This window comes from Dendrobium catenatum, unplaced genomic scaffold (genome assembly GCF_001605985.2).
Source record: "Dendrobium catenatum unplaced genomic scaffold, ASM160598v2 fragScaff_scaffold_1125, whole genome shotgun sequence".
Taxonomy (NCBI): Eukaryota; Viridiplantae; Streptophyta; class Magnoliopsida; order Asparagales; family Orchidaceae; genus Dendrobium; species Dendrobium catenatum.
In genome coordinates this window covers 1,213,974-1,233,504 of record NW_021319587.1, presented here as the reverse complement: position 1 = coordinate 1,233,504, position 19,531 = coordinate 1,213,974, and the positions used below count along the sequence as shown (strand labels likewise).

Here is a 19,531-nt window from a genome sequence, read left to right as displayed (position 1 = left end):
CTGCGTCCGAATTCATAGGTATTAAAATTACTAAATCTGACAATTGCTATTTTTTGTCGCAGGAGAAATACGTCCACCAGATTCTCGCTCAAGCTCACCTTTCGGATTGCAAGGAACTTGCAAACCCGTCATGCACAAAAATACCGGACTCGTTCAATCCGGAACCATTTCTGCACAATAGCAATCTATACAGGAGTCTCACTGGCTCTCTACAGTACCTTACAATCACTCGTCCTGATATATCCTACAGTGTGAATCAATTGTCGCAGCACATGCATGATCCACAGCCTAAACACATCTATCTTCTCAAGCGCCTACTTCGTTACCTTAAAGGTACGTCTAAATTCGGTATTCCCATTTCAGCTACTGACCTTACTCTTCAATCATTTTCAGATGCTGACTGGGCCGGAGATCCGGATTCACGAAAATCAACATCGGGCTATTGTTCATTTCTTGGCAATACTCTCATCTCCTGGACAGTAAAGAAACAACACACAGTTGCTCGATCGTCTACAGAGTCGGAGTACCGGGCGTTGGCCGCCCTCACGGCAGATGTGCTCTGGATCCGTCGCCTGCTATCCGAATTTGGTACTCCTCAGACCGATCCAACCAAGATTTACTGTGATAATACCTCCTCCATAGCACTTGCAAACAATCCTGTCTTTCACGCAAGAACGAAGCACATATAGATTGACCAAAAATTCGTTCGTGATCATATCCAGAATCACAATATATCCGTTCTTCCCATTAGTACAACCGATCAGGTCGCTGACATCCTCACAAAGGCGCTATCTACACCAAGGTTTCAAAAACTTTGAGACAAACTGACGATCATTCAGGATCCATCAGTTTGCGGGGGAGTATTAGAAACAAAACAACAAAATTACCATTTATAATTTTCGGTTTATGCTATGTACTGAAGATAACGTGTACTCTCCTGATTGGTTCTTTTTCTCTGAACCGTACTGTCTACTCTCTATTTATAGAGACCTATGGCTGTCACTCTTGATATGAAAAATAGTATTCTCTTTTACACTTTATACAAGAAATGCTCTCTTTCTTTTAGCCATCGTGTTCTTCACCGTGTAGTGGAATTAAGCTCAGGAATATAATGCTGAGGTATATATTGTGGAGCGAAGGAGCTCTCACCTGGATTTGTAATCCCACCTAGCTGCCTTTGAAATTTTTAATTAATTAATCATGTTGATATATTTGAAATTATTTAAACGAGTGTAAAATAAATGAATAAGATCAATTTTTTCTTTGGTTTAAAACACAAATAACTTGTACTAAAATTGAACGACGACGGTGGTCAGTGATGACAACTGTAGCAATGACAAGCAAATAACAACATCATCAGGTTACGGCGGTTGATGACTACGGGCTATGACAATAGTTGGTAGCGGAAATCAACAACAACAACAGAGTCGGTTTATATTATACTTGACAAGTTAGTCTGCATTCCTTCTTCGTTAAACCAAACACCTAAATTCCTGAAATCCCCTATATTGAAAATATGTTACACCAAACAATGACAAGCAAATGGCAGCATCATCGAGTTACGGCGGTGGATGATTGTGATGGCTATCGGCGGTCGATATCGAAGCTCAACAATGATGGGCAACAACAATAGTTGGTATCGACAGTCAATAGCAATAGCAGAGTCGGCTTAGAGTATAGTTGACAAGTTAATGTGCATTCCTTCTTCGTTAAACTAAACACCTAAATTCCTAAAATCCCCTATACTGAACATATGTTGAGATTTATAATAATTAAAATTTGATCTGAAATTCACGACCTAAATGTTTTCCATTGATGTAAAGTGCAGGTGACAAAAATTCAGGAGTTTTAGCTTCCCATTGTCATAACTTTAGCCATTACCAAAAATATTAATGGTTGGAGACCGTTTTTTTAGATGATAATTTACTAAAATGTTAATTGAGGAGGCATAATTTTAGCTATCTTAAACACAATTAAATGATGGTTTTATACTATAAAATTATAATTAATTGAGAATGTGGCGGCGTCTGACTTAAAACTTAATTAATTCATTGACTTTTATAAGATAATGAAGAGCCTGAAATGGCAATGAAAAATATGAAATTGAATGCTGTAATTACTCCTTAATTACACTAATAAATCTCCTTCTCTTCATCTCCTACCTATGTTATATAATCACACATACCTGAAATCATTCCATCATATCGCTTTCTTCAATGACAATGGCGCTGCAATTGCTCAGTAGCTTTCTTCCTCTGCTGCTGCTCCTCTGCTTCACCAACCTGACAATGGCCGCCTACAACATACTGAGCTTCGGCGCGAAGCCCGATGGGTGGAGGGACTCGACGCCGGCGCTGTTGGCCGCATGGGGAAAGGCCTGTGGAGACAAAAAGCCGGCGACTTTGGTCGTTCCCAAGGGATACTTCTTAGTCAGTCGAGCTTTGTTTCAGGGCCCGTGCAAGAATAACAACATTCGCTGGCTCATTCATGGCACCATCGTCGGAGACTCTGCTTACTCCGGCGCCTCCGAGTGGATCACTTTCAAGTACGTGGAAGGACTGTCCCTCTACTCCGCCACATTTGACGCTCGCGGTCAGTCTCTTTGGTCCTGTAAGGCCGCCAATCGCAGCTGCCCCACCGGCTCCACGGTACCTCTAATGACAGTCATCTTCCATTATTCTTTTCTTCTATAAAAAAGATGTCCTCATAGCAGATCTAAGTGTCATCCAGTTTGTGTTCATATCAGTAAATCATATGATATAAAAAATGTATGTTAATCTCAATACAATATGGATGTCATCCAAAATTATTATGATATTATAACAAAAATTCCAAAAGGATAAATTTAGACTAAGATTTCATTTGAGATAACTTTCTCACTAATTATTATGAGAATTTTGTAGCACAAAAATTTCTTATAAGGACATTTCCAACCGAAAAACTTATTTTTCACTTTACACTTCAAAATATAGTATTTATCTTCAGCCAAATTCTATTTCATAATCCAAAAGAAGAATATTTTGGATAAATTCTTGTATCAACCTAAAAAAATGGCATTTGTGAACAAAGTCATGTTAATATTGACGTCACACTGTTCACGTAGCAAGAATGGTGGCGATTTTGATGTTCGGGTGGAGCATCTGATGGACGAAAAATACATTTAACGTTCAGTTGAAGATGACTGTGGCTAAAAACTATCTCAAATGAAATCTAAATTAGTGTATCATATGATATACACAAAGCTCAACATAAAATGGACCACATCTAAGATGTTCTTATGCAAATCGAGTCATAATGGACTTAGTACTGAGATTATGATATGCATTAATTTCAGTGTAAAATGAATGGCATAATCATGAGGGAAATTGCTTCGGAACATGGTGTGTAATACCTTCCACTGTAATCTCCATTGTTGTTGATGATGATGAATTCATGATTCAGGCATTGACGATTAGCCAGTCGAAGAACGTGACATTGAGTGGAGTAACGGTGAAAAACAGCGAAAACTTTCAGATCGCAATCATGTTCAGCCAAGGAATAAGAGTGGAAGGAGCCACTGTAACCGCGCCGGTCGATAGCCCTAACACCGATGGAATCCACGTCCACATGTCAAGCCTCGTAAGCATCACCAACTCCACCATCCGCACGGGCGACGACTGCATCTCTCTGGGCACCGGCGTCACCAACATCTCCGTTCAGGACATCACATGCGGGCCGGGTCACGGGATCTCCATCGGCAGCTTGGGCGGGTCGCCTGGCGACACCATAGTGCAGAATGTGACGGTGAGCTCAGTAATCCTCACAGGAACACAGAATGGCTTACGAATCAAGACTTGGGCGAATCCATATGACGGATTTGTTAGCGGAATTGTTTTCCGGCACGCCATCATGAACAATGTGCAGAACCCTATAATTATCGATCAGAATTATTGCCCTGGCAATGCTAATTGCCCTAATCAGGTAAGTGCGTATATATATCATAGGTAAATAAACTGCTTAGTGCGGAATGAGAAGACTAATCGTTGATTGATCGATTTTGGTTGCAGAGCTCAGGGATAAAGATCAGCGGAGTACTGTTCGAAGACGTGAAGGGGTCGTCGGCGACGGCGGTGGCGGTGAAGCTTGATTGTAGCCGGAGCAATCCGTGCAGTGGAATTGAGCTTACGAGTATAAATCTGAGCTATAATGGGAATAAGAGGCGAATGGCCGAGTCATTCTGTAGAAATGTGGAGGGAAGGAGCTCTGGATTAGTAAACCCGCCCAGCTGCCTATGAGATTTTTATTTAATTAATTAGGTTTAGGGCTTAATTATTGGGATTAGAGTAATTATGAGTGAGATTATGGTTAATTATTATCGTTAATTAGGGAAGTCTCCGGCTAGCTGGTTAATCGCCATATTTTGAAGTGCTTGGCCGGCTACGTTCTGAGAGAGAGAATTAATTATTTTGTGCGGATACTGAATGTCGTTCGGAGATCAATCAGAAATATCATGTTACTTTGATGTGACGCATTCTGATTGGTCTTCGAATGACATTCTACGTCTGATCTCCACACAAAATAATAGAGAGAGAGAGAGGATGTTCTATGTAATTCTATTTATCTATTTGGAATTTTAGAAGACTGAATTTTAATTTTATTGTTTTTAAGTTAATTGATTAAACTAAAGTGATTATTATTTTTGATTTAAAGTATAATAGATGTAGTGTAAAGTTCAATAATGGCAGTTGATTATAAGGACGACAGTAATAACAACAAGCGAACAACGATAATGATGGACAATTGTAGCAACTATCACGATAGGCAATAGCGGTCAGTAACAGCTGGTAGTGACAACGGTTGGTAGTGGCGAACAACGTCACAAATAAAGTAAGCTTACAGTTTACTTGAAAGTCAGCTAAAATCGAACGAGTTTTGAATACATAAAAGGGAACTATGTAATGATTTTTGAAATTATCAAAATTTAATTGTACATTCTCTTCTCATCAAACTAAATACTAAAATTTCTAAAATTCTTTACTTTTAAAATATTTTACACTCATTTTTTCATCAAGCACCCCCTTCATGATTTTGAGATTTATAATGATTAAAATTTGATCTTAAATTCATGACATAAATTGTTTCCAATAATATAAAGTGCAAGAAGAGGCTAAGGTTTCGTTTGGGCAGCTTTCTTATTACTTTTTAAAGCAACTTTTTAGTTCAAAAATTAAAAATTTCACAATAAAAAAACAGTCACTTCGTTTGGGACGACTTTCTTACTGCTTCTAAAAGCGGCTTTCTAGTACAAAAAATAAAAATTTTGTACTAGAAAGCTGCTTTAAGAAGCAGGAAAAAAGCCGTCTCAAACGAAGCCTAGGACTTTATTTGAGATGACCTCCTTACTATTTTGTAAAGCTATTTTTTAGCACAAAAATCTCTAAAGTTGTTCCAAACGAAGCCTAAAATTTAGGAATTTAAATTACCATTGTTGTAACTTTAGCATTGCAAGAAAAATTAATGTCTTGAGAGATGATAACAAAATTGCAGGAGTTTTTAGATCGTCCAAGATTGTAGAAGTTGCCTTTGGGACGGTTCATAAAAATAATAATTAATAAGTTAATTGGATCGCCATAATTCTAGCTATCCCAAACACAATTAGTATGATGGTTTTATACTATAAAATTATCATTGATTGAGAAGATGGCACCATCTGATTTGGGGTTCGTTTGAAACAGCTTTCTTAAAAACTGTTTTAAGAAGCAAGAAAAAAGCCGTCTCAGGCTTTGCTTGGGGCAACTTTTTTGCTTGGGGCAACTTTTTTGTTGCTTCTTAAAGCAGCTTTCTAGTATAATTTTTGTACTAGAAAACTGCTTTAAGAAGCAACAAAGAAGCCGTCTCAAACGAAGCCTTAGGGAGCAGATATCTTGCTGTTTGTAAAGTGGTTTTGTAGTGGAAAAATTTCTTGAAAAAAAAAAAAATAGTGATCTAAAATTGTCCCAAACAAAACATTAAACTTAATGGGGATGATTTTTGTATTATTTTCTAAAAGAACTTTTTAATATCAAAATTTTTTGAATTTAAAAATTTTGACCTTAAGAAAACTATTTTAAAACAATAAAAAAATGTCCCAAATAAAATCTTAATTAAAGCGTTGACTTATTTAAGATAGTTAGGAGTCTAAAACGGCAATGATATATATGAAATTGAATGCCTTTCTTAGTGTGGTTATGTTTTACTTTTATTTACTTATAATACAATGAAAGTATAATAAATTATTTATAATTTGAAAAGTCGATTGCTATTTGCTCACTATGGCAAGATACATTTTAATTGATTCCACATAAAGGTGTACACTAACTTGAACTTGATTAATTAATCGAGCTTGAGCTCGAGTTTTATTCAATGAGTTTCTGCTCACAAGCCAACTCATTTATTATGAAAAAAAGAAAGTAATTATGACTTAAACAATTGTTATAATAAAATGATAAAAGAAATAAAAAATTATTAAAAAAAAAAAAGAATCACTTCGTATAAGAAAATGAATATAAATTTTAAACATTTTCAATAATTTTGTATTTGAAATCTTGAATCGTAATATAATTTAAATATATTTTATTTTAATATTTTTTAAACAAACCAGCTCATTAGTTAACAAGATAAATATAATTTATTTTAATACATACCAATACACACTAATACCCAGTAATACACTAGTCCACGCGTCATATTTTCATTGGAATCTGAATATAACTCTACGTCTGGTGTCCGCATGTAATAATTTATCCTATCTAAGGCTTCATTTGAAACGGCTTTCTTACAGTTTCATAAAGCAGCTTTTTGTAAAAAAATAAAATTTTTACTAGAAAATTGCCATCCCAAATAAAACCTAAAACAAAAAATGAAACATTTTTCAACTCCTAATGATTACCTTCTGCTTGCATTCCCAGCATCCAAGCATAAAACAGCTTATGAATGAGTACAAATGACCCTTCAAAAAAAAAAAAAAAAAAGGATTAAACTTGAGATTCCTTCATGGAGTTGAAATAAAAGTTTAAACTTACAGAGAATGAAATCAACAACTTGGAAAGAGAGAAATGCAACAGCTTGCCTATGCTCCTCCTGATCTCGATTCTATCATCTTTCTCTTCATAACGCGCACAATTTCCTCAGGCCTGTGCCACCATGTCGGAGTCATCACAATCTTTCGAACCAACCAGTCCTCACTCTCCTCTTCTGTCCACGAAAGTTTTTCAAAAGCCCTCTTCCATTTATCCATGACTCGCTTCAATCTCATGGTAGGCACACCACCTAAAAGATATTTGATGTAGTCCCTCGCAAGCTTGGTTAGTTCTGCACCTTTGATTATGTTCATATACTGCATCAGCAAAAGAAATTACTGATCAATCCATAAATCTTTGAGGATAGACTAGCATATTTTTCTGAGTCATGAAATGAAAGAATAAGATGAGCTTCTCCCAATCGAGAGATTATTTTGTGCGGACACTGGACGGGCGAACCGTCCGGTCCGCGCTTGGTACCGAGCACGGTACACTTTTGGGTGACGTGGGGCATTTTTGTTGGTCTTTGGACGACATTCGTACTCCGCAAAGAATAAAAATTCCTCCCAATCAGAGTTCTGATCTCTTTCTCGTTCCTCGCCTAATTTTTAGAGTTGCCAATAAACTATAATCACCGGCGAACTAAAACCGCTGGTTATCCCTTGCCTAGCAATGATTTCCATCAAGAACAATACAAAATTCAAAGCTTTTGAAGATGAACTACTTGTAACGGTCATTCATGTAGAGCAATACTAATTGATAGGGTTTTATAATGAATTAAATGGGTTAGAAGTTTAATAATTTTAATGGGTAGCTTAAGTTGTGTTAGTGCTTGATAGCTAATAGAAAGTTAATGGGTTAGGACGTCTTTGGAATTTATAAATACTCTCTAGTGGGGGTAGACTTAAAAAGACTTGGTTAGAAAATATTAAAAATGATCTTTCTTTATTATATTTAAATGAGAATTTGACTTTTAACAGGACACAATGAAGAAAAAAGATTCATGTAGCCAACCCCATGTAGTGAGACAAAGATTTGATGTTGTTGTTGTTGTCGTCGTCTATCATTCTAATGCCTTCTCCGCCCACCCAATGTTTTGAGTTGTTATTCTCGAATATGCCGTTCTTTGTGATCCCAATAATGGGATCTTATCATATTCATGATATGATAGCATGCTCAACATAGCAATAAGGATGGTTCCAAATTTAGTAAACATTAGTAATGAATGCCATAAGGAAAAAGTGTTTGAGAAAGGTACCACAAACAGGAAGGCAATGGTGGCCAGAACCACTTGCAATGTCTCATCTAAAACTCCAGCAAAACCTTCATCTTCTGTACCATCAGAGCCGCCACCACCACCTCTTCCAGGAGGATTTCCATCACCACTGTCACCGCCAAATTCTCCTTTTCGCATCTGATCTCTTAACATTTCTTGGATTGTTTTTTCCTTTCTCAAGCCTTTCAAAGCATCCTTCAGTGAATCCCATGAAAAAGACTGCAATGGTCGGAAAAATTACGCAATAACTAACCCAAGGAAGCTTTTAATATAGTAAAATGAGGTGACCAAGCAACCATCACGCTTGCAATGGTACCATGTGCTCTATTTCCGTTGCTCAAACCAAATTCAAACAAAAATTTTGTTCTTATTGGCACAGGGATGAGTAAGCTTAAAGAATTCAGCTTAGAATACAAGTTAAAGTTTTACTTAATATGGTTCTTGTTTTCTGAAACTGATAATTCGAAAACCATTTTGCAAATAAGCTTGAGAAAGTATCTCCCCAAACATATTCATTTAAAACTGAAATTAAAAAAACAAATCTCATAATTAAGTTAAAGATTTACATATTAAGTATTAAAATGACTTTTAAATTAGAATTTGACTCTTAATAGGACAAAATGTAGAAAAACAAATTCATGTAACTGGCCCCATATAGTGAGATAAACATTTATTGTTGTTTACTGAAATGACCAATTGGAAAAATAATTTGCCAAACATATTGAGAAAGCATCTCTAATAACATATAATTCATGTAAAAATGGAACAAAAATATCTCATAATTGGGTTGACAAATGTAATGGTATAATACTACCATAGGAGATTTACATGCATATCATTAAATCCTAATGTATTTCTATATGTAATGTCTAAACTTTTCTATTTACCTATATAATACCCTAACATCTAAATGTCAATAAATAAATGCATGAAAACATGTATTTCACTTTAGAAAAGCTAAAATTAATAATATTTCTCATGTTATTTAAAGATCAAGGCATTATATAAAAAATATATAATGATTTAGGTAGCAAATATGTAAATACAAAAGAACTTAATGGCATGCATGTAAAATACCCCCTACTACTATTGACCTAATAGAGAAAGAAGTTGAGGTAAAGAAGATGCACATCAAAGATACACCACAAACAAGACAATTAGCTTTAGCTGTGCCAATTACCTTGTTTTCACCCCTTGAGTTCCCTTGCCCTCCAAACAAGCATATTGGAGCGCAAGCTTTGCGCTTTGGAAAACTGTGAACAATACTTGGCATTTTATGATGTTTGAATGTTTGAGTTGGAGAAATACATGAAGTTGCCACATGAAGAAACGAAACCCGAGATACAGAGCAGGTTCGGCTAAGCCTTGTAGCAGGGATGCTAAGTTTCAAAGTGGTGTTGAATACATTACTATGTGTGCAGCTCATCCCTTGTCAGATCTTATGGCAATTAACAGAAGTATGTTGACTCGAGCATCAAACTGTAATTAGCACAAAAAATGATCAGGATAAGCAAAGCCTAATTTATAAAGTGCAAACAGCACATTACTGCCTACAGAACAATAATTTATTCTCATCATATGGAATTCTATTGTTGCAATGTAGCTCAAGTGCGATCAACTGTAGGTTGCCGGCAAGGTATTTGATGAAAAGCCGCTTAAGGACAATGCCGATGAAATTTGTTCAGTGTTGGAACAACTAGACAGAGTCGAACAAAAGCTATTTGGGCTTCGGGAAATTATACAGGACACCTTCCAAAGACTGTCTACGCTAGAAGCACAATCTAAACAAAACAATATTGAAATCCTAAATTGCTGACGACGAGCTACAACAACTAAAGGACTGTTTGGAAGCAGGATTTAGGCCGGATTTAGGCAAGATTTGAGCTAAATCCAGCCAAACGCCAAAAAATGCAAAAACTAAATCTTCCGGTAAGTATTAGCTGCACATCACGGCATTTTCGCCATTTTTGCCCTAAATCCCTGAATTCAAGAATCCGATTTTTTGGTGGATTTAAAGATTTAAACGAAGAAGCGAGGAAAGGGGAGAATTATCGTTACCTTCGCGGCGAGCTCCTGTAGCAACTTCCAATCCGACAGCAACAACGTCGTCGTCCGAGGCGGAGAAGCTTCACGTTAAGCAAACAGCAACGAAGAAATGAAGAGGAAACTAATTAGATATTACAGATGTAAATATTTATTTAATAATTAATTAGTAATAAAACATTTAACTGCTTAATTAGATAATTAGGGATGAGAGCAATTAGGGTTTCTTACAAACCCTAGGTGGTTCTTTGTCATTTTTTTTTTCTTTTGTTGAGTGGGCCTTCCTCTTCTTTTCTTGTCATGCATGGATCTTTCTACTAATTTTTCTCCGCCTAAATCACTTATGGATCCAAATTTTTCATCCGGAAAGTCCCTGTCGGGCATAAAGGCTTGGAACGGGTTATTGATTGCAAGACAATCTTCCCCAAAACAATTTTCTATTTCTTTTGTTTCTTCTGCTGATAATCTTATTCTCTTTCTGAAGAATATATTTCGGCTGCCTCTAAAAAATGGGAAATGACAGTGGTAGGATATTCTTTGTATAAGAGACTTTACTTTAAAGCTTTGAAAACTGCTATGCTTAGGACCTAGAAATTAAAAGGTAAACTTACTTTACTTCTGTTATAATGAAGGATTTTTTTAATGATGTTTTCTTGACTTGAGGATTATGATTTAATTTGGTCGGTAGGACTTTGGTTCTTTTTTGAAAAGCCTTTTATTATTAAAAATTATTTCGACCAAAACGTGAAGAATTTGTTTCTATTTCTCTTTGGATAAATATTTTTAATCTTCCTTTAGTCAGGTGGACGCTTAAGGGGCTTTCGAAGATTGCGAGTCTGATTGGGATTCCTATTGCTGCAGATTCCCTAACAGCAGAGCAAGCTAGACTTACTTTCGCTCGGGTTTGTGTTTCATTCAATAAATAATCTATTCTGCTTGATGAAGTTAATATTTCTGTTATTGATAATATTTTCCCTTTAAAAGTTGTTTATGTTTGAAAGCCTTTTCCATGTATGGGTTGAGGTTCTATTGTTAACCCCTCTTCTTTGTGTCCTACAAAACCCCAAGTTTCTAAGGATAAATTGGAGCCTAGTAAAGGAAGTAGGGATAGCAAGGTTTGGAAGTAGGGCTTCGCATCCTTTGCATCCTTCTCAACATTCTCATTCTCAAACTCAAATTAAACCACAATTGTATCCTCAATCTAAAACTAATGCAAAATCTCATTATGATCCCTTTTCGAGAATTTCTCACTCTTCTCGGGATTTAGATGAGTTTTAACAAAATTTGTTTTTGGAACTAGTAATTTAAGGACTTCCGGTGTTTTTTTCGAATGCAATTAATTTAATAAATGTGGAAGTTTCATCTACTAGTATTAAAGATGTTTTATCAAATTTAAATTCTTCAACAGACAATCTTCCTTCTGATTCTTTAGTAAATTCTTCTATTGTTTTATCTGCTTCTCATATTATTTCATCTTTGTCTATTTCTATTAAAGATTTTAATATTCATTATAAGTTTCAGGTATTGCAAACCATGAAGGGCTCCTTTGCTGAGAAAAAGGAAGGTGAATCTGTAATTGCTTTATATAATAAGAGAGAGTCTTCTTCTAATGATCTTGTTAATGAACAATCTGTTTTTAAAGTTTCATTAGCCTCTAGTACATGTACTATATCCAAAAAGGCCAAGAAGGCTACAATTTTGAACATTAAGCATTAATGAATTTTGCTAATATTATTTTCTGGAATGTTAGAGGCTTTAATAATTTGGACAGAGTTAATGCTTGTAAAGATCTTGTTGGAAATTTTGATGTGAATTTCTTTTATATTCTTAAAGCTAAGATAAAGTTGATGATCCTTGATTTGATGCTAAGCATGAGTTTTTTCAGCAAGAAGATAGTTGTCATAATTTTTATTTTTCTAATGTTGGTAGGATTTATTTTACTAATATTCTTACTATTAGTCAACTCATTCATGGTTCATTAAAGATTCGTTCTTCTTCTATTATTATTAATACTATTATCGTAATTTATGCTTCTAATTGGGCTGCTGAAAGAAATAATCTCTAGAAGGATATTCTAGATTTAGCTTCTAATATTTCTTCTCCTTGGATTTTATTAAGAGATTATAATTGTTGTAGATTTGCAAATAAAAAGCTAGTGGTAACTTTCTTCCTAGTTTTAAATTATGGGAGTTTAATAATCTTATTTTTAGTATAAAACCCTATCATTTTTCTTATTATTTAGTGAAAAATTTCAATTGTTTTGATCATTCTCCTCTTATTGTTTGTAATAAAAATAGGGCTTTTATGTGTAATAGATTTCTTTTTAAATTTTTTTGGTGGAAAAGGTCTAAAATTTGAGATTTACTTATTGAGGTTTTTGTTAAGTCTTCTGTTGGAAATCCTTTTAATGATCTTTATTTCAAATTGAGTAATCTTAAAAGTATCATCAAGAAACAGTCATGAGCTTCTTCTAAATATGTCTCTATTATTATAGAGACTCTTCCAAAATAACATGGTTTTTTGTTTAATTAGATTCAAAGAGATCCTTTGGATCATAATCTCAACTTAGCTTTAAAAGATGTTAATGGCCTTCTTAACTTTAATGTCTTTATGGTCTTCTTGGATTATTCAAAGTAAAAAAAGCTAAATGGTTGTCTTGTGGAGAAGATGATTTGGATTTTCTTTATTATAAAATTCGTTGCAGACAAAACATTAATAGGACAAAGGCAATTTTTTCTTCTAACGAGATTGTCTCGGATCTTAGGGGCATTTCTGAAGCTTTTGTGCAACATTTTTTATTCTTTTAAATTGGCTTTAGCCTATTCTAATAATATTCCGATTGATAATGTTATTCCTGATATTCTTATTTCTTCCTTTATTATTCCAGTTTCTATAGAAGAGATTAAGAATGTTGTTTTTTCTGATCCTTCTTTAACTCCTGGCCCTGATGCATTTACTTCTGACTTTTATAAGAATTCTTTGAGTGTGATTCTTTGTTTGGGTTATTTTTAAAATTCTTTTGAGATTAAATTTTTTTATGCTTAGACCTAATGTATTCAGCAGTTGAAATTTATTTTTTCTTTTAACATAGAATCAAATATTAAAATTTTTTATTTCATGATTGCTTGTTATTATATATACTTCATTTGGAAAGAGAGAAATAGAAGAAAGTTTGAGAATAATCATTAATTTGTTGATTTGATTTGCAGGCTTATTAAAAAATGCTACTTTGATAAAAATTTCTCACTGGGGTTCTTTTCATGATTGGCCCTAGTTTTCCCAACAAAAAAGATAATTATAATTATTATTAGTAATTATTTTTTTATTAAAATATTTAGTAGTGTAAATGATAATTAAATGCATAATTATTTCAAATAATAATTAAACACTTCATTAGATAATTACTGCTAAAATATTTATTAAAATAACGTCTAAATAAATAATTAGTAATTAAATTATTAGTTAAATTATTGAATAATTAAATTAACTTCTAATTATATTATTTATAATTATTACTTATTGATGTTAATTAAAACTAAAATCAATAAGTAACTCAAATTTAAAACACAAATATCATATGATTTAACAACCTTAAATCTTGAATAGCATTGTCAAACAATTTTTATGAATTAGGATTTAACACTCTCAAGGATTGTTTGGCCACTAAATTCTGATTTATTAAATCGTGAGTGTTAAATCTTGAAAACTATTTGGCAAGATAACTATTAAATCCTGTTAAATCTTGAAAACTATTACACGTATGTAACTTTATGCTATTTCTTCCATATATTTAAAACAACTCACTGCTAAGATATTTAGCCGGAGAGCCCGACCTAAAGGATTCTGTGCGGAAGCTGAACGCCGCAGGAGACCAACCAGAATGCACCACATCACCCATGTTCTCAGTTCCGTGGCTCGGTACTACTCGGTACCGCTGACGTGACTATTTTGGTTGGTCTCCGGATGACGTTCTACGTACGACCTAAAGGAGGGATCCTCTAGTTTAGAATTTATAATATAAAGAATTTTAGGGGGCATTTGATTGCTTAAAGAAATCAATTAAATAAAAATAAAAACTTTTAAAACAATAAATTTTATTCCATGTTGAATTTAGTTTAAATTTAATGATAATATTTAAATTGAGGATAAATTTTAAGGTGTTAATTATTTTTTTCTTTTTTGAGTAAAAAAAGCAAAAAGGAAAATATTGAAATTATAAATTATTTTTATTATGATTAAGTTGAAATAATAATTTACATTTTATTATATATATGTTTTTAAACTTTTACCTAAAACAGATAATAAAACATTCTTTTATTTTCTTGGTTTTGTAGTTATTCTTAGAAATTAATTCCCGTTTTAATACACAACTCTCCTTGGCCTATTGGTTGAGAGCTTAGGCTTCCAACTAAGAGGTCCAAGGTTCGAGTCTATGTGTATGCGTTGTGTGTGTGAGTTTGCCTTAAATGGCCTAAATGTCCCAAAAAAAAAATTCCTGTTTTAATAGAAAATGTAAAATAGTTTTACATTTTTTTTAATTCCCACTTTTAAATTTAATTTTAATGATATTCCTTTTACTTAAGAAGATAATAATAATTAAGCTCCCTCTTAAATTTTGTCCTCAAATTGAGTATAGCCAATAAATAAATTTCTAAAACTTAATGGTTTTATTTCACATGTAAAATAAATGAAAAAAGCTGTTATTTGAATTTTTGCCGACTATGTCCTCTACAATTCTAGGGTGTCAATTATTGAGCCGACTCGATAACCCGACTCAGAAAATGCAAGTTCGGGTCGAGCAGTCTAATAAATGGGTTGGATTCAAGTTCCAATTTTTTGACCTGTTTAAAAAATTGGGTTGGATTTAAGTCAACCAACTAACTCGAATTTGACACGGATTTAACCAGTCCCCGTCCGATCTCACTAGTCAGCCCCGCGCAAGCTCCTTGTGCAGAACTGAAGCAATTACGCTCGCACCAAATCCTTGCAATTGTGTAGGCACTCACAACGATGCAACCTCACTAGCACCAGTGCAGTCACACAATTGCGTGGTCCTGCCCTCGCACAGTCGTGCACTTTCACACTCGACCTTGCCCGCAGTCGTTCTCACGTAGTCCAGCACACGACCCGAGCTCGAAGCTTGCGTGTCGCACACGTTGGTTAGCGGATCGAGTTTGGTCAACCCGATAACCCAACAAGTCTGTTATGGGTCTGAATTTCTGACCAATTTGTCTAATCAAATCAGATTTAGTTTGGATTAGTTGAAGGCAGATCAGTTTCATATTTGACTAGAACTAAATCCGAAAAATCATTTTGGCACCCCTACCAAATCCTCACCATCTATGGCTAATGGACCTTAGCATATCCACCATACAAACCAAACGACTCTATCACATGGAGAAAAAAAAAAAAAAAGCTTTATTCTGTATATATAAAAAAGCTTTACATTATTAAATGATACCAAAATTTATTTCATTTTCATCAAATGATAAGATTAGTTTTTTTATTAGATAATTTTTAATTTTATTCAGTTAAATGAACCAAATTTGAATTTTTAACGGATTTTTTAAATCTAAATTGGATATTAATTCGAGTAAAACGACCGTTACCATTCCAATTTAAAAACATGGTTTCAAAACTAGCCGTTGCAAATGTGCTGTCCCATCTAACCCCAACGGTCAAGTTTCGATCTTTATTTTCTTTTTCCTCTTTCCCTTGCCTTCAAATACCTCACCTCTCACGCTCCATCTGCAAATTCTCCACCGTTTCACTCTCACTCTCAATCTTCTTCTTTTCTTCTCCAGTTCTGACAACTTTTAGTCATATTGCTCAATCCGCTTTTTCAAGAGCACCGCGATCTCTCTCTATTCCATGGGGTTATCCTCTACAGCTTCGTCAGACATGAGCGCCGCTCACTACCGCACGCACAAGATCTTCCTCCTGTCAAACTACATCCTCCTCGGTGCCGCCTCGAGCTGCATCTTCCTCACTCTCTCACTCCGCCTGATCCCCTCGGCCATTGGCTTCCTTCTCATACTCCTCCAAGCCCTCACCATCGCTGGTGCCATCTCCGGCTGTGCCGCTGCTAACTCAACCTCCAACAAGTGGTATGGCACCCACATGGTGGCCACAGTGCTCACCGCCATCTTGCAAGGCGCTGTGGCTATTCTCGTCTTTTCGAGAACATCAGAATTTCTTCTCGGCGGGCTCAGGTCTTATGTGAGGGTGGATGATGGAGAGATCATATTGAGAATGGTGGGTGGCCTCGGAGTGGCGATCTTCTGCTTGGAGTGGGTTGTTCTGGCTCTGGCTTTTGTGCTAAGGTATTATGCATATGTGGATGGAGATTGTGGAAGAAGGAATGCCAAAGTGCAGAGTGATGAGGAAATGAAGAACTGGCCTTGGCCTTTTCAGGTTTGATTTTGTTTTGATTTGAACAAGAAGACAGTGATTTAGAGGTTTGTTTGATATGTACTGGGAGAAGATTTGGATTTTGTCGCTTGGTTTGTTTAATTGTGTTCTTTTGAATTTGTTCTATTGTTTGCTATGAGAACTTTGGCTATATTGGTGTAATGACTTCTTTCAGAATACATATATTTGGTTCTTCAGCTCTGATTTTAGATGTTTTGGTGAAATTTTTTAGCCCTCTTCCTCTCTTTTTTTATCAATAGATGATAAAATGAACTAATTAGGAGAAGAAAGGGTAATGACAAGGCTAATTAAGAACAGAAATCCTGTACTGAATAAATTCCCTGATGTTAAGAATGAGGCACAGACTATGTTATTTGAACAAGTTGTCTTCTTTTTCAGTACATTTCGTAGTGAGATTTTGTTAGTGGAAGATTTTAGTTCTTAGTATGTGAATGGCTCAAATACTCTGTGTTTTAAAGAGTTGGGTTTCTGTTTTTGTTATTGTTGTATAAGTAATAGTGTGAAAACAATGAGGAAAGCGATAGAATTTTAGAAATCAAACATTGGGTAAAAGCTCTATAAATTCTCTTTCTCAAATGAAAATAATGTAATTATATATATGACTTCAACCTCTTCTTCATATTTAAAATAAGTGAAAACAAAATCTCTATATTTTAAAATATATGTTTCAGTCTGGAAATTGCATCAACTTCTTCACTGTGCATCAATCTTTCAGTGACGGCAAAAAAACATGGCCAGGGAGATATAGTAATCACTTTTATACTCATCTTAATCACTTTTCCTTAGCTTAAGAGGCACATTTCCAATGTTCTCCCATAGCATTTCATGCAATTTCATGAAATTCTGAACATGAAATTTAATTTTATATGATTCTACATTGAAATGGAATTAAATTTGTTATTTCAGGATAGAAAAAAATAGAAGGATTGTGAAGATGATATGAAGCCCCTTCCATTCCAACTAATGATTAGAGGCTCTTTATAAGATTTTCATTTTGACGGTTTTAAAAAATTGATAGGAAATCAAAGATTTTAAGACAATGATTTTTGACTTATACTAATATACTTTTTAGTACAAAAAATTATAGTTCAAAAATTTTTTCGTACTAAAAACATACTTTAAAAAGCAGTACAAAAATTATCCCAAATGAAGCCTTAAGAAGGCCTAAAGATTGTCTCTAAGATAACCACGATCAACTTTAATTGAGCTAAGCTCGAATTGAGTTGAGTTAGCTTGCAATATCTAAAATAAGCAACATAATTAGATGGCATTTTGCTTAGAGGTTATTTGGTTTGATAAAAAGTGAGTCTAAAGTATTTTAAATATAAAGGTTTTAGAAATTTTGGATCTTGGTTTGATAAAAAAGAAAAGTTGAGTAAAATTTTGATGAATTCTAAATTCATTGTGGTTCCTTTTTGATGAAGTAAGAACCCATTATTTTTGGTTGAATTCCAAAATGCACCGCAAGCTAACATTGCTCTCAAATGTTGGCTACCCGCTACTCATTCACCACTCTCGCTATTCACCATGATTTTTAAGTTTTAGATTGCATTCATTTTACTTCGAACCAAATAAAAAAAAAAATTAATCACCTACATTTAGTTTACATTTATCTAAATAAATCTAAACATATCAAATATATTGCATTCCTTTTATACAATATTCAGTTGCTATTTTAGAAATCTTTAAATATTTTTCTCATTATTAAAAATAATTTTCTTATTATTCCTCTCTTCTTTTTCTTTAAAAAAAAAAAAGGGCTAACCTAATCTCAATCAAATAAATATGGGCTCCGTTTGGGACACCTTTCTTGCTAAAAACTTTTAATTCAAAAATTTTTAGTAATACAAAACCGTTTTAGAAAGTAACAAAAATATTGTCTCAAACTAAGGCTTCGTTTGGGAAGATTTTTTTACTGCTTTCTAAAACAAAGTTTTAATAAAAAAATGAAAAAATTTGTACTAAAACTCCGTTTTAGAAATCAATAAAAAAGCCGTCCCAAACGAAGCCTAAATCATAGGCTTCTTTTGGAATAGCTTTATTGTTGTTTTTTAAAATAATTTTTTAATACAAAATTTTTTTTGTGTGAAAAATTTCTTTATAAAGCTACTTCAAAATATTATGAAAAACTGTTCCAAACGAAACAATAGTTTTTAACAAAAAAGAACTCAATCGTTAAGGACTTTGCTTAATTGCGTGCTGCATGTGCTGACATTCCAAAGACAGCAGCGTTGCCTCAATATAATATCTTCAGAAAACAAAAAGGGGAGCTTACAGCATTGAATCAACCGAAAAAAAAAAAAAAGGAAAAGAGATTTCCACGTGAAGCTCATTAAGCATGCTAATTATACTAATTTACTAGATCTTAGGCCATAATTAATTAGGCCAAATGACATAATTTTAGCTAAACACGCGTATAAAGTAAGCTATACTGTCATCATCATCAGCCAATTTATTATTATTATTATCAAGGGTAGAACAAGTCTTAATTTTCAGAGGGAAGTGGGGAGCAATTGCCTAAAAAACTCTTGTTATAAAGACTAAAAAATAAATAGAGGAGGACAAATTACCTAAAGAATCATATAATAATTTTTTAAAAAAGTTTTTAGGGTAGTCAATTGCCCCCCCTTGAGCTTATAGTGAATCAACCCCTGATTATTATTATTATTATTATTATTCAGGAATGTAGGTATCTACCTACTGACACTCCTGTAGAGGAGTCGCCTGACGGAACAACTAATCT

General features: G+C 34.1%; 4 protein-coding genes across 4 annotated transcripts; 3 read left to right on the top strand and 1 right to left on the bottom strand.

Annotated features, from left to right (window-relative positions):
- The first annotated feature begins 2,083 nt into the window (after positions 1-2,083).
- LOC110095587 (polygalacturonase-like) lies at positions 2,084-2,714 on the top strand. The gene has a single exon (XM_020821189.2). It carries the CDS (start codon positions 2,217-2,219, stop codon positions 2,691-2,693), a length of 477 nt encoding a protein of 158 aa, XP_020676848.1. The 5' UTR covers positions 2,084-2,216; the 3' UTR covers positions 2,694-2,714.
- Positions 2,715-3,397: 683 nt separating this feature from the next.
- On the top strand, positions 3,398-4,307 carry LOC110095586 (polygalacturonase-like). Its single transcript, XM_020821188.2, has one exon. The coding sequence runs from the start codon at positions 3,433-3,435 to the stop codon at positions 3,985-3,987; it is 555 nt and encodes a 184-aa protein (XP_020676847.1). The 5' UTR covers positions 3,398-3,432; the 3' UTR covers positions 3,988-4,307.
- A 2,682-nt stretch (positions 4,308-6,989) lies between these two features.
- Positions 6,990-10,529, bottom strand: LOC110095555. Its single transcript, XM_020821146.2, has 4 exons — positions 10,372-10,529; positions 9,494-9,792; positions 8,296-8,532; positions 6,990-7,354 (listed from the first exon to the last, which is right to left on the bottom strand). Exons 2-4 carry the CDS (start codon positions 9,737-9,739, stop codon positions 7,088-7,090), a joined length of 750 nt encoding a protein of 249 aa, XP_020676805.2. The 5' UTR covers positions 9,740-9,792; positions 10,372-10,529; the 3' UTR covers positions 6,990-7,087.
- A 5,698-nt stretch (positions 10,530-16,227) lies between these two features.
- Positions 16,228-16,776, top strand: LOC110095550. The gene has a single exon (XM_020821142.2). The coding sequence runs from the start codon at positions 16,228-16,230 to the stop codon at positions 16,774-16,776; it is 549 nt and encodes a 182-aa protein (XP_020676801.1).
- The last annotated feature ends 2,755 nt before the right edge of the window (positions 16,777-19,531 follow it).

Bases quoted from the DNA above. Each gene is read 5' to 3' on its own strand.
- LOC110095587 (XM_020821189.2), top strand. From the start codon at position 2,217: ATGACAATGGCGCTGCAATTGCTCAGTAGCTTTCTTCCTCTGCTGCTG.
- LOC110095586 (XM_020821188.2), top strand. From the start codon at position 3,433: ATGATTCAGGCATTGACGATTAGCCAGTCGAAGAACGTGACATTGAGT.
- LOC110095555 (XM_020821146.2), bottom strand. From the start codon at position 9,739: ATGAGCTGCACACATAGTAATGTATTCAACACCACTTTGAAACTTAGC. The intron at 8,533-9,493 runs GTAATTGGCACA...CGACCATTGCAG, and splicing joins ACTCAAGGGGTGAAAACAAG to TCTTTTTCATGGGATTCACT. The intron at 7,355-8,295 runs GTACCTTTCTCA...TTGCTGATGCAG, and splicing joins CCATTGCCTTCCTGTTTGTG to TATATGAACATAATCAAAGG.
- LOC110095550 (XM_020821142.2), top strand. From the start codon at position 16,228: ATGGGGTTATCCTCTACAGCTTCGTCAGACATGAGCGCCGCTCACTAC.